This window comes from Elephas maximus, chromosome 21 (genome assembly GCF_024166365.1).
Source record: "Elephas maximus indicus isolate mEleMax1 chromosome 21, mEleMax1 primary haplotype, whole genome shotgun sequence".
Classification (NCBI taxonomy): Eukaryota; Metazoa; Chordata; class Mammalia; order Proboscidea; family Elephantidae; genus Elephas; species Elephas maximus.
In genome coordinates this window covers 47,548,347-47,561,964 of record NC_064839.1, presented here as the reverse complement: position 1 = coordinate 47,561,964, position 13,618 = coordinate 47,548,347, and the positions used below count along the sequence as shown (strand labels likewise).

Here is a 13,618-nt window from a genome sequence, read left to right as displayed (position 1 = left end):
CCCTTTGTGCCCAACACACACACATTTGCACAGACATGTGCACACATTCAGTCATACATACACACAAAACACATATTCACACATACACAAATTCAACCATATGGACGTTCAGCTCAGCCCCGAGAGCTGAGGCGTCCCTGTGTGGGGTCCCTATGGCCACGGTGACTGACCTGTTGATGAACTCTTCATAGCAGGAATAGATGGCGGCCAGGCACACTGCCACCAAGTTGGGCAGGACCCGGGGGTGGGGACAGTGCCCCGTGGGGCCATGCATGCTGGAAAAGAGCAGAGGGGAGGGTGAGAAGGCTGTGGGGGCTCAGTCAGTGGCCAGTCTGCTCCGTACTGCTGGCATGGCTCAGGCAGCTCCAGGCCTCTGCTGTGGGACTGGTTTCACTTGGATGTGCGTCCTGGCTCCACCATGTGCAGGCAGCAGGAGCAAAACTCAGACCGTGGACTCAATCCAGGTACCTGGCTCAAATCCAGCCAAGTGGCCTTGGCAAGGTACCTACCCTTCTATCCTCAGTTTCATTAGCTATGAAATGGGGATAATGACAGCCCTCTTCTCCATGAGTTACAAGAGGATCAAGTTTCCTAATTCATAGGAAGAGCGTAGCATATAGTGACCGTAAGTCTTGGGACATTCTCACTGATGCCTGGTATTCCTGGAATAATTATTCATAACACCCCTTTTTACTCTCAAAAGTGTCCCAATTTGGAAAAAAAATTATGGTCACCCTACCTTAGCTCAGAGTCCAGGATACAGTGGCTACGTCCTCAATAAATACCAGAGATTATTATTTATCATGCCTCAGTTTTCTCATCTGTAAGATGGGCTTGTCATGGATTGAACTGTGTCCCCCCAAAATGTGTATCAATTTGGCCAGAACATGATTCCCAGTACTGTGTGATTGTCTACCATTTGTCATCTGATATGATTTTTCTATGTGTTGGAAATCCTCTCTCTGTGATGGACTTAGTGGCAGTTATGTTAATGAGGCAGGACTCAGCCTACAAGATTAGATGTGCCTTAAGCCAATCTCTTTTGAGACGTAAAAGAGAGAAGCAAGCAGAGAGACAGAGGGACCTCATACCACCAAGCAACAAGAGCCAGGAGAATAGCACGGCCTTTGGACCCGGGGTCACTATGCTGAGAATCTCCTAGTCCAGGGGAAGACTGATGACAAGAACTTTCCTCCAGAGCCAAGAGAAGAGAGAGCTTTCCCCTGGAGCTGACATCCTGAATTTAGACTTCTAGCCTCCTAGACTGGGAGAGAATAAACTTCTGTTTGTTGAAGCCATCCACTGGTGGTATTTCTGTTAGAGCAGCACTGGATGACTAAGACAGGCTAATACCCCTGCCCCAGGGCTGTTTGAAGGAGTGGGGTTATGTTTGTAACATTCTTGGAATACAGTCCTTGTGACCACTGTCACTTAGAGAAGCTCCACCTGAAAGGCATTTCAAATCAAACTGGTGGTTCAGGGGGACCTGGAAGCCACCAGGGCCCCCGACGAGACACATTGTTTGGGACTAGAAGTGCTCTGTGAGTTCAGGTGAGCATATTTAGGAAACAGGTAGTTTTAGAACTGGTTTAAACAGGTTAGTTTGACGTTCTTCATTTAAAAACAGGGTCAGTAATAGTAACAACAGCACAGTTCGTAGTGTTTTCCACGTATTTGGACATTGGATTCTCACGTTGACTAAATGAGTGGGTACTACGCTTCTTGCTTTACAGATGAGGAAACTGAGGCAAAGACAGAATATTAAAAATAAAAGCAAAAAAAAAATTATTGGGCTCCCTTTTGACTAAGTTTGGGGAGGAGGCTGTTTAAGTCACTGATGATGAGTCCTACGACCACCAGAGGGAATCGCTTCCTAAACACCCTGCACCCATAGCCCAAGGGCAGAGGGACCTGGGGAAATATGAACATTATTTAGGACCAACACCCTTCTTGGGTTCCTACTGAGCACCGTGCATGGTGCTGGGGGCTTCCTCACCTACCATCCCATTTAACAGACCCCGATGGATAGCTGAGGAAACTAAGGATCACGGAGGGGCAGCAACTGGTTCAATGCCACACAGCAAGCAAATGGTCTCAAACCGCAGGTATTTGGGGGGGATCCAGTGGAGGCCCCTGGAGAGGAGGAGGTGCTTGGGCCTTTGGCCACTATCAGTGGCCCCTCCCTAGGCAAACACATGGCAGTGGCTCTGAGGCACAAGGGAAAGCCACTTGTAGGCCAGGGGTGGGAGCAGGGGGGTGGGGTGGGGAGCTCACCTCTGAATGAACTTCTTCACCACTTCCATCCCCGCATTGAGCTCATTCAAGGCAAGGATGTACTCCTGAGTAAACAGCCTCAGTCGTGGGCACTTCCCAAAGTCCTGCAGACAGAGGGCAGGGGTTGGGGGAACATTGCAGAGGCGGCCCAGGAGCAGAACATGCGCAGCCAGGAGATCGGAAGTGGGGTATGGCCTTGCTCTGCCCAAGCCACTGGTGAGGAAGGCAGTGTGGAGATATCACCCACCTCCTCTTTCTAGAAAGCACACGATTTTTCACTTCAAAAACCTGGCCCCGACACACCCTTGCTTAAAGCCTGTAACGGCTACCCATGTCGATCCAGAAAGTTCCTGGCATAGGAGGTTTTTTCTGGCACTTTACAGCCAACCCATTGGCAGGGCCCCCACTCATCCTTTTGGGAAGGCAGCGTCCAGTGAGCTGCAGAGACATACTCAGAAACAGTCATGCACCTTGGGGAAACTAGAAACCTTTTTCTGTATCCAGCTGTTTCAGGCACAGCAGTTTTGTTCCCAGGACTGCTAAACCCATGCTGTGATTTGGGCATTAAGGCAGAGTGACGAGTTATAGCATGGTCTTGACCCAGATCTCCAGAAAAAACAATGGGGTTGACCAGCAAGACAACTGAGGGACACTTGGTGGTCTCCAAACTCACCCCTCTGCTCTCTAGGCTCTCCCCATCTGTGAAGCCTATTTTAAAAAAACAGCCCAGGTCAGGACTCAAATTTGTAAAGTAAAAATAACAGTGGAGACCTTCCTTACAGACAGGGCTTTGAACCGATACAGCCATGGCCAAAGAAGCAACACTGGAACAGATTTAAATTTTAACAATCTGGGTGCTCTGGAACGATAACTAGAACAGGAAAAATTACTGGTCAAAGCCCTGGAATAGGACACTTGGAAGAGGCATAGTGAGCCCTTTCAGGAGCCTGATGCAGGAGACTGAATTATTGCCAGGACTGTGGAGAGCAACACACATTCAAAGCAGGCGTGGTTAGCTGCCATCTTTAAGCGGGGCACCCCTGTTTCTGACTCTGCTCAAAATCTATGGGCAAGAGATTTGGTTGCTATGTAACATGTACGCTGTCCTTGTTTTCTCAGAGGGAGATTAGCTTTCCAGCAGGGCTTCGATCCATGATTTTTCCTGTTCTGGTTACCATTCCGGTGCACCCAAATTGTAAAAATTCATGTGTGTTCCAGTTTCACTTCCTCAGTCATGACTGAGCTGGGAAGAACTGGTTCAAAGCCCTGTTTATGGATCTAACCAGTCCCACTGGGCCTAATGAAAGCTCAGCGTAGAATGTGTTCCTACCACGCCCTCTGGCCAGCTAACTGGGGCAAATTTCCAGTGCTGCCTAGTGCTTCAGAAACCCTGGTGGCATAGTGGTTAAGTGCTACGGCTGCTAACGAAGAGGTCGGCAGTTCGAATCCGCCAGGTGCTCCTTGGAAACTCTATTGGACAGTTCTACTCTGTCCTATAGGGTTGCTATGAGTTGGAATCGACTCGACAGCAGTGGGTTTGGTTTGGTTTTGACCTAGTGCTTCTTCACCCGGAGTCAATGGGCTGAATCAGGGTCTTTGGAGCAAATGGGCTGTTTGCTAACATCTGCCTAGGTTATTTCTTTACAGAGATGGCAGTGGAGCCTGTGAAGAAAGATGAGAGGAATCTATGTCTCACACACACGCACACCCACATACACAATACTGGGCTAGAAAATGAGAGAAGTCTGAGAGGCGGCCTTACTGCAGCTCTGAAATTACTGAGGAGGAAGCCAAGGATCCACTCAGCCCTGGAAACAGAGACAGGAAGGATGTGTGGCCCTGGGCTGCCACGCCCTCTCTGGGCTTCATTTTCCCTACTGTGAAATGAGGGTTGGAAGAGCAGATCTCTAAGGCCCTCTTCCAGCTCCAGAGTTTCAAGATGCCATGAGAAGTGCTACGACTGAGCCCTGCTATAAGCAAATGCTGTTATCTTTGCTATTCACTTTCTGGGGTGTTGTTGTTAGGTGCTGTCAAGTTGGTTCCAACTCCTAGCAACCGTACGTACAACAGAATGAAACACTGCCTGGTCCTGCACTATTCTCACAATCATCACTGTGCTTGAGCCCATTGTTGCACCTACTGTGCCATTTCACCTTGTTGAGGGTCTTCCTCTCTTTTGCTGACCCTCTACTTTACCAAGAATGATGTCCTTCTCCAGGGACTGGTCCCTCCTGATAACATGTCAAAAGTATGTGAGATGAAGTCTCACCATCCTCATTTCTAAGGAGCATTCTGGCTGTACTTCTTCCAAGACTGACTTGTTTGTTTTTCTGCAGTTCACGGTATATTCAATATTCTTCACCAATACCGTAAGTCAAAGGCATGAATTCTCCAGTCTTCTTTATTCATTGTCCAGCTTTTGCACACACGAGGTGATTGAAAATACCATGACTTGGATCAGGTATACCTTAGTTCTCAAGGTGACATCTTTGCTTTTTAACACTTTAAAGAAGTCTTTTGCAGCAGGTTTGCCCAGTGCAATGTGTCTTTTGATTTCTTGACTGCTGCTTCTATGGGCATCAATTGTGAATCCAAGTAAAATGAAATCCTTGACAACGTCAATATTTTCTTTGTTATTGTGGGTGGTCATGGTCACTTCCTTGGAAGGGACTGGCAGCCTTTTAACATTAGGGCTAGAACGTTTTCCTTCCTTAGAAGTCAAATTACTTCTCCTGGAACATAAGAGGGCAGATCATCCAGTGGTCCACTAGGGACCACAGTCACTTCTTCTTGCCTCCACTTCCACAAGAACACTCCAGTGAGTGGCATGTAGACACAGGGATACGCAGTCATTCTTGGGAGTGCAGTTCAGTGATTCGTTAGGACTGAATTCCAAGGGCACACAGTAAAGGGCTGCTTCTATCTGTGTCTTTTATTTTGGTCCAAAGAGGAACACTCTTTAAGACTCTTAACCTAAGTTTCAGTTTGCTCATTTGTGAAATGGGCATATGATACATTTGCAGGAAAATAGGAAAGCCTGAATTCAAGATCACTGTTGCATGGATCGTACAACTGCCCCACTTCCCAAAGTTTCAAGTGTGTCCTTACTCAGGGGTACTGCTTACAGGTAGGTGTTGAGGAGGCACAATTCCCACTACTCTGACAGGCAGATGGCTGGCAGCAGGCTAGGCACACTCACTAACCAGTGACTCAGTCCCCCCACCCCCACCACCCCAGCTGATTCCTAAGCATTAAGGAGAAGCGTTCAGTGGGCGAACCCCAACCGTCTGCCCTGCCCACCGCCTGCGTTGTTAGGGTTACATGAGATCATGTCTCCCCGCACCCGGTACAGGCTGTAATCACCACTGAACACACGTCTCTTCCTCGCTGGAGGAGCTAATCCTCCTTGGCCCTGTCTGCAGCTCTGTCCCGACTAGCTCACAGCTTGTAATTAGCAGACGCCAGGAGCAGAGTAGAATCAAGAAGCTTTATGGCACCCACAGATGGAAGCCCAGAACACTTAAGGATGTGCTTTAAAAGTGAAGCACATATTCATGCCCGAGGGTCCCTGGTCTCTCCCTGGCCACAGCAGATACTATAAATTCTGGATTTGCCTTACCCAGAAAATTCTTACCTGGCCAACACTCCTGGCCCATAAAACTAATCAAATATAAGGGGGACATTATATGGGTAAGTTGTGGGAGGTTATCTGAATTCTGACTTTTTTCCCTTCGAAGTCAGATGCCCCAAAGGACCATCATTAAACAGTTTGACTACAAGGAAATATTAAAAAATGTTTACAGCTAAGTGTGCCTGGGGGTGTGGGTTTTACAATACCGCGTTGTGATGGGCAAAAGGTCGTCTGCTGAAGAAACCCCAGAACCTGTGCTCTGGACTCTAAAGGGTTAGGCCCAGACGGACACCACACCCACAAGTGATTTTAAAGTTCAAAAGCAGAGAGCTCCCCTCCCAGCCTACCAAAGCCAAAGAGGTCCTTCTCTGATACTATTAAAGCACGAATTAAGGCAGAAATCCTGCCTACTGAGGAGTTCCATTGTTACTCCTGGAGGAGAAACTGCACAGGGTGTCCCTTCACCATTTTCAGAAAATAAAATGAATCTACGTATCCCAAATCAAGCAGGATCTCAGAAGCAAGGGAACAATTTAATTATGGCTTATGATCATTTCGGGCAGAGAATGGTAAAAAGAGTTCATTATTATATCAACACGGTTCAGTTGGCTGCCTGGAATGCCATGTTGAGAAAGATCCTCAAGCCATCTCTGGACTCTGCAGAAAGAGTGCTGAAATTGATTAATGATGTCTGTCATGAGTGTAGGAGTCCCTGGGTGGGAGCCCTGGAGCCTCAGGCCCACCTGCACTGCCTCCCTGGTTGGAGGCTGGAGGTGGGTGCTAGGGAAACTCACCATGTTATGCTTGAGGATTCTCTGGACCACGGGGGTGAACACTTCAATGACTACCATGGACCGGGGCCGCTCTCTGCAGTGCTGGGGAGAGAGGAGAACATGGTCAGCGTGGGGCGTGGCAGCGCCCGGCCACAGCCACTTGGGCTTGCAACCACCCTGACCACAGTGTATGGGTTTGGGAACGGTGACCCCACAGTGGGTGGCTGGGTCCCCTTGCTACACGCTGTTGCAGAACTTTTCCTAAGAGCAGTGGACAGGGATGGGATTTTTTGCTTGCTTTTTGTCTTGATCTTAAACTTTGGGATTGCTTTTGATGGTCCAGACAGGAGTCTGTACTGACAGGATCCTTATTTAGCATAACAGGACTTTTGCAGAATGAAGACTCCCAGCGCATGATCTGACAGAGACATCTCTCTTGGAAAGTGGGCACGAGAATACCAGGGGTTTAGGGTTTGGATGAAGTGCTTGGGTGGTACAAATGATTAACATGCTCGCTGCTAACCAAAAGGCTGGAGGTTCCCGTCTACCCAGGGGTGCCTCGGCAGAAAGCCCGGATATCTACTTTGGAAAAATCAGCTGTTGAAAACCCTGTGGAGCACAGTCCTACTCTGACACGCATGGGGTCACCATGAGTTGGAGTTGACTTAATGGCAACTGGTTTTGTTTTTTTTTTTAGGGTCGGAATACTACAATCTTGAAATTTCTATGACTTTTCTATTGTTTGCTTTGATAATCTGGCAGTCTGCCAGCCAAATCCAGCTCTCAGATGTATTTTATTTTGCCACCTGGTGCTTTTTAAAAAACTGGAACAAACAAGGCCCTGCCCCCACTTCCCGTTGTCCAACACATTTATAACCCGCTGGCCCTTGAGGAATTGCATTTCCAACCACTGGATGAGGACAGTGGGCCTGGGATATAAAAAATCAGGGCTCTCCTGGGAAATCTGAGATAAATAAACTTTCCTCAGATCTTGGGGCTGCTGGCCTTTGGGTCTGGCGGGAAAGGCCACCCCATGCATCCAGCCAGCTGGCCGAGCGTGGGCACAATGTGGTGGCCTTGCTCCCCTCAAATTCTCCTCTGGGCAGGCTGTCTAGTGGGTGTGGCTCACAGGCTGCAGCCTCCGACCCTCCGTAGAGGGAAAAACAGCTGGAAGGTGGCTGGGCCCCCTCCCTCCATTTTAACTTCAGCGGGGGTTTCTATCGGGGAACACTAAAAAGGATGGTTTCCTCCACGTCACTGTTTTTCATACTGGGCTACCAGGAACCCTCAGGGGCAGCCTGAATGGGGAGGGAGTGGGGAGGCTGAGAGTGAGAAGGATCACCCCTGCCCCCCCGACCACCTTCCAACCACCTTAAACAGTTTTTTAACCAGGTTTGGTTATGCCATTGCCACCCCATATGCCTGTCTCACCGATGTAGATGGTCTACACCTCCCCAGAGGGCAGTTTGTGACTGTGGAAGAAGGCAGGGGTCCCTTGCTTATGTGCCCTTAGGAGCTAGGGAGGGACCAGGATGAGTAATATGAGCCAACAGGAGGAGTAGGATCACAAGAGCACTGGCAGAGGGAAGACTAGAGGCCATCTGTCTTTCCAAAGACACCAGCTTATTACAAAAAAAATCACACAGTAAAGAACTAGGCACACGTGCTACTGTGGCCCTAGGCTGTGAGGTGTGTCCTTGGAAATGAGGGGTGCTAGATCCTTGATGTGCCTGGTGTGTGCCATGTACCATGCCTGGGTATGTACTGTGTACTGTGCCTAGCGTGTACTGTGTGGATCCCATGGGATGCTGGCTGCTGCTCCCTGCAAGCTCACCTGGCACTCCCTGCCTGCTTCCCCACACCCACCCCCCACTATGGCCAGCTCCAGAAGCCTTGGCTAATAATAACCAGCTCTGACGTCAGCACCCAGCAGATCTGCTGCAAACTGTCCCCAGGATGGCCAGTAGCTATTCCACAGGAAAGCTGGCCACTCCTCAAGTCCCACTGGCTGGGACCCTGGGCCTGACATCTCACTATCTGGCAGAGAGGACTTCGGGCCCTAAGAATGGGGCACCTGGTCTACCTTCGACCGTGTCTCTGGCCTTGCAACTTGAGCAAACTTGACCCCTTCAGAAATGCCATACCTTGCAGAAGAATTCACAGAGGTCTGGTGGTGGATGGTTGTTTTCCAGCAAAGGAGCGATGGCCTGAAAGTTATCAAACAAATGTCAGTGGGAGCCTCTCAGAGGGGAGGTGTCTACCTAAGAGGGCTGCCTAGCTTAGATGCCAGCACAGTGTCACTGTCACTCTTCAGGCAGAGGAAGGCATTTTCTAACTTCTAGGCCAAGGCCCCTAAACTTTTTTGCAGTCATGGATCCCTTTGAGAAGCCAGTAAAAACTCTCAGTTAACTCTGCAATATATACCTAGAGTGATACACATTATGTTAGGGGCTTTGTGATCCACTGACGCCTACCGGTGTCCCCCACAGATCAACAACCCTGACTAAGCAGCACGACCGTTAAAGCATATTATCAATCTTTTACACTCAGCTCCCATCTATAAAGGGGATGACACAGCACATATAAGTCACAGTGTCTCAGTCTCAGCACTATGGACATTTGGGGCCCCATCATTCTTCATTGTGAGGGGGCTGTCCTGTGCATTGTAGGCTGTTCAGCAGTGTTTCTGGATTTGATCCACCGGTGGCCAGTAGTAGTAGAGTCCCCTGACCCCCAAAGATTGGACAAGCAAAAATGTCTGCAGACATTACTAAACGCCCCCTAGAGGGCAAAATCACACCAACTGAGAGTCCCTGCTATAAAATGCCTCTCACAGAGCCTAAGATAAAGCCAGCCCTCAATAAAGGTTAGCTGCTGGACAGTTAATACCTACATGAAGTCCTCTTCTCTTCTGTTAGCCACATGGGGCACATGATCAGGAAACAAGATACCTAGAACCCAGCCCTGGCATCGAGACTTCCGTGCTATGTGACCTTGGGTGAGTGACTCAACCTCTCTGGGCATTAGCCTTAAAATGGGGGAAACCTGAGCTGCTCATTCGCAGGGCTATTGGGAGGTTTTGATGAGAGAACACTCTAGAAGCTTTGGAGTCTCAGGCTTGGGACAAACCCATTGTGACATTGTCACTGTCACAACAAGGGGCTGGGGCCCTGGGAGAAACTCACTGGCCCAGGGTGCGTTAAGCATTTGACAACATCACAGAGGGGTTGTCTTGTATGTTGCTAGTCAGAGGGAGGGGTGAGGATTTCACTGGAGTCCCCAGGAAACCTCTCTGAGGACACAGGCCTCCATCACCTGATCTCACGGCTCGGACCCTGCCTCTTGGTATCAGAGGGGCTCCTTTGAGCTGCCCTTGAATATGGGTTGTCATTAGGTGCCAGGGAGTCGATTTTTGACTCATAGTGACCCCGTGTGACAGAGCACAACTGCCCTGCAGGGTTTTCTTGGCTGTAATCTTTACCGGAGCAGATCATCAGGTCTTTCTCCTGTGGAGTCGCCAGCTAGATCTGAACTGCCAATAGCTGAGTGCTTAACCACTGCACCACCAGGGCTCCTCCTGAATATGGGTAAAAAAAGATCAAACCTAACCAGCTGCTGTCAAGTTGATTCTGACTCACAGCAACCCTACAGGACAGAGTAGAACTGCCCCATAGAGTTTCCAAGGAGCGCCTGGTGGATTTGAACTGCTGAACTTTTTGGTTAGCAGCCATAGCACTTTACTACGCCACCAGGGTTTCCTGAATATGGGTAGGGATCTCTAATAAGCCCTTCCACTTGCTCTGGGTAAAGGAAGTGAAACTAGACGCCAAATAAGAGGCGACCAGAAAGTCGACCCAGCTGCCGATTATGGGGCTGAGCGCACCTCTGTGAAAAGCGAAGTTATCTACATTGTGGCACCTGCTCCCCAGCACTGGCAGCCACGTGGACAGCCAGACGCTGCAGATGAGGCTAGAGCCTTATTTGTCTAGGGCTACGCCATCTAACACAGGAGCCACTGGCCACATGTGGCTAAACTTTAATCTAAGTGAAAGAAATACTTTTAAATGAAATAAACCAAAAAAACTCAAGACTCTCCGTCTCACTAAGCACATTTCAAGGGCTCGATAACCACATGAGGCTGGTGGCTAACATGCTAGATGGTGCAGATATACAGCCTGTCCATCATTGCAGGAAGTTCTCATGGACAGTGCAGACGGGATTGGTGGGCCTAGTGGTACGGCGGGGCTTCTAGCAGACTGCAAGGAACAAGCTGGCTGTCCTCTTACAAGCCCCTACATGGGCCAGTAATTATACTGTTACTAATAATACAACACTAACAACATCTGCAAGACCATCGCCATTAATCGGCACTCTGAGCCACGCTCTGTCCTAATTGTAGTATTTTACTTAACCTTCACAACATGCTGGGAGATGGGCATTAGTACTGCCCCCTTTTCTCAGATGGGTAAACTGAGGGTCAGAGAGATTAAGTATGTTGCCCAAGGTGATCTCATTAGAAAGTGCCGGGGCCAGGATTTGAACCCACTTCTGTGTGACTCAAAGCCTGAGTTATTGGACATGCTTTTTCATGGCACTGTCTCTCCACACGACCAGGAAACAACTGCCCAGTCCGGGGTAACAATTACATTTAAGTAGCAACAGGGCAACAAAACAAAACAACCAGAAGTGAGCCAGGCCCCAGGTTCTAGCTTGGCAAGCTCATTTCTGGAAGCTGGGGTGTGGGGATCCTCTGCTTCCCTTTCCAGTAAAGCAGCCCAATGCTGAGCTCTCCCACTGTGCCAGCCACCCTCTTCTCAGCTGCCAGGCAACCTGGATGGTTGGCACGGTAAACACAGGAAGAGGTCAGGCTGCAGCACCCTCCCTGCCTGTGAACCACTGCCCAGGTGGTCAGCTCCACTAACTAGACTGAGCTCAGGGACCAGCTAAGCAGAATCCTGCACAGGGTGTGGTCCCCTGCCCACCTGGGCCCCTCTTCCACAGAACGAGTCAAAAAATAAAGGAGTGGACACAAATTAAGTGCCCACACCAAATGTCAAGCATGCGCTTGGTGCTGTCATGGCTATTATCTCATTCGATCCTCATGACAACTATGGGAAGTCAGATGTTAGTTATTTCCATTCGTACAGGTGAAGAGACAGAGGGTCAGGGAGGTGATAAGGCCTGCCCCAGTCACAGAGGAATGATAATTTCTAAACATATAATTAATAAGAGGAAATATTTTTGTGGAACCTTTCTATGAGCCTGGTCCCACGCAGTAGCTCGTTTAACTTCACAGCAGCCCCATAAGAAAAGCACTGTTGTTATTCCCATTTTAGAGATGAGAAGACTGAGGTTTAAAGCATTAAAAAAAAAAAAAAGTTAACTGGAAATAACCTAGATGGCCATCAGGTTAAATAACAATATTCTCGAGCCATTACGAGAATACGATGGACCAGTGATTCTCAACCAGGAGTGATTCTGCTCCACAAGGGACATTCAGCAAAGTGTAGAGACGTTTTTGTCACAGTTTGGTGATGAGGATGCTACTGACACCTAGTGGGTGGAGGTCAGTAATTCCGCTCAAAATCCTGCAATGTACCAGACAGCACCCACAACAAACAATTCTCCAACCCCAGAGGCTAACAGTCTCAAGGATGAGGAAACCTGGGGGGAAGATGTACATGAAAAGACTTGGAAAACCTAAAACAGAGAAAAAAGAAACGCAGAACAATATACCCAGCGGCACGTCATTAATGTAAAATAAATACATAAATAAAACACAACCCTATCTGTCTGTGTCTGCAGGTTTGTCACCACCTGAAAACAGCAGCTGCCTCTGAAGAGGGCTCTGGGGTGGGGGTGAAATCGTTTTGAAAATAATCGCATGAAATACTTGCAAAATTAAAAATATTTCTAAAAAAATTAAATAAAATGAAAAGTCCCTTTATCACTCGCCCAAGCCACAGCCTGTATAAGATGGGATCAGAATCTGAGGCTGAGCCATAAAGCTGACCTCCCCATACAGCCAGCAGGAGTGGTGAAGACTCCAGGTCCAGGCAGTTAGTTACCTGCCAGCTGTCGCCAACCGGCAATCACCCACTGCACGGTCACCTGGCTGCTGCAATGAATAAAGCCAACCAGAGTTACAGGGAAGTATGGGAAAAACCCCAAGCACTGCTGGGCAAAGACTAGTCGCCAATAGGTCAAATAAAACCATGCAATTGTTGGAATGAATGCTGGCTACAGAAGATTTCATAATACCAAGAACAGCAACAATAACAGAACACCGAGAGAGAGGCTCTGAGATAGTGGGGTGAGAGTGAGACCAACTTCCTCCCTGTTCTCAGGCACAGCTGCTGAAGGAGGGGAGTGGGGACGACGCTCAGCCTGTCCCAATTAAGGGGTCAGCATGGCCAAATTAGCCAGGGAAATGCAGCCTGGAGTTCTCAGATCAAAATTTCTTTCCCAGGCTCGTCCTAAATCCAAAGATCTTGCCCTCCTCCCAGGGCCTGGGCACAGAGTGGGGTTCACAGGTGATGCCAGGGGGAAAATGAAGATGCCAGCTCCTTCCCGGCATTTACAGGCCCTCCTGGTCCTCTACTGGCCAGTCGCCCTGCTGGACCCCTGCCTGGACGGCCATGCCCTGCATGATGCGTTTACCTGGCACACTCCTAGCCATCTTTTCAGACTCAGTTCTGTCACCTACTCCTGGAAGCCCTCCGTCATCTTCCTTCCTGACAGAGAAGGTTAAGTGCATCCCCTCTAAGTTCCCCTAACACCCTCAACAAATCTTATGCTATCGTTTGTTGATCTGCCAGGTTCTTGCAACACGGAACTCCTCAAAGGCAGGGCCCATTATCTTGTCCGGCTCTACATCCCTGCAATAGAGACAAGCGCCTGGCACGTACTCATGCTAGGAACTCAAGAAATGCTTGTTATG

The 13,618-nt window shown here is 49.0% G+C and overlaps 1 protein-coding gene across 2 annotated transcripts in view; it reads right to left on the bottom strand.

Moving 5' to 3' along the window:
- The window catches only part of CMIP (c-Maf inducing protein), a 250,600-nt gene that overhangs the window by 34,483 nt on the left and 202,499 nt on the right, over positions 1-13,618 (bottom strand). For both annotated transcript variants that reach the window (XM_049864728.1, XM_049864729.1), the window contains 4 exons: positions 8,823-8,885; positions 6,700-6,780; positions 2,275-2,378; positions 171-275 (listed from right to left, as the gene is read on the bottom strand). In XM_049864728.1, the coding sequence (XP_049720685.1) occupies positions 171-275; positions 2,275-2,378; positions 6,700-6,780; positions 8,823-8,885 (353 nt within the window). The remainder of the gene's footprint in view (positions 1-170; positions 276-2,274; positions 2,379-6,699; positions 6,781-8,822; positions 8,886-13,618) is intronic.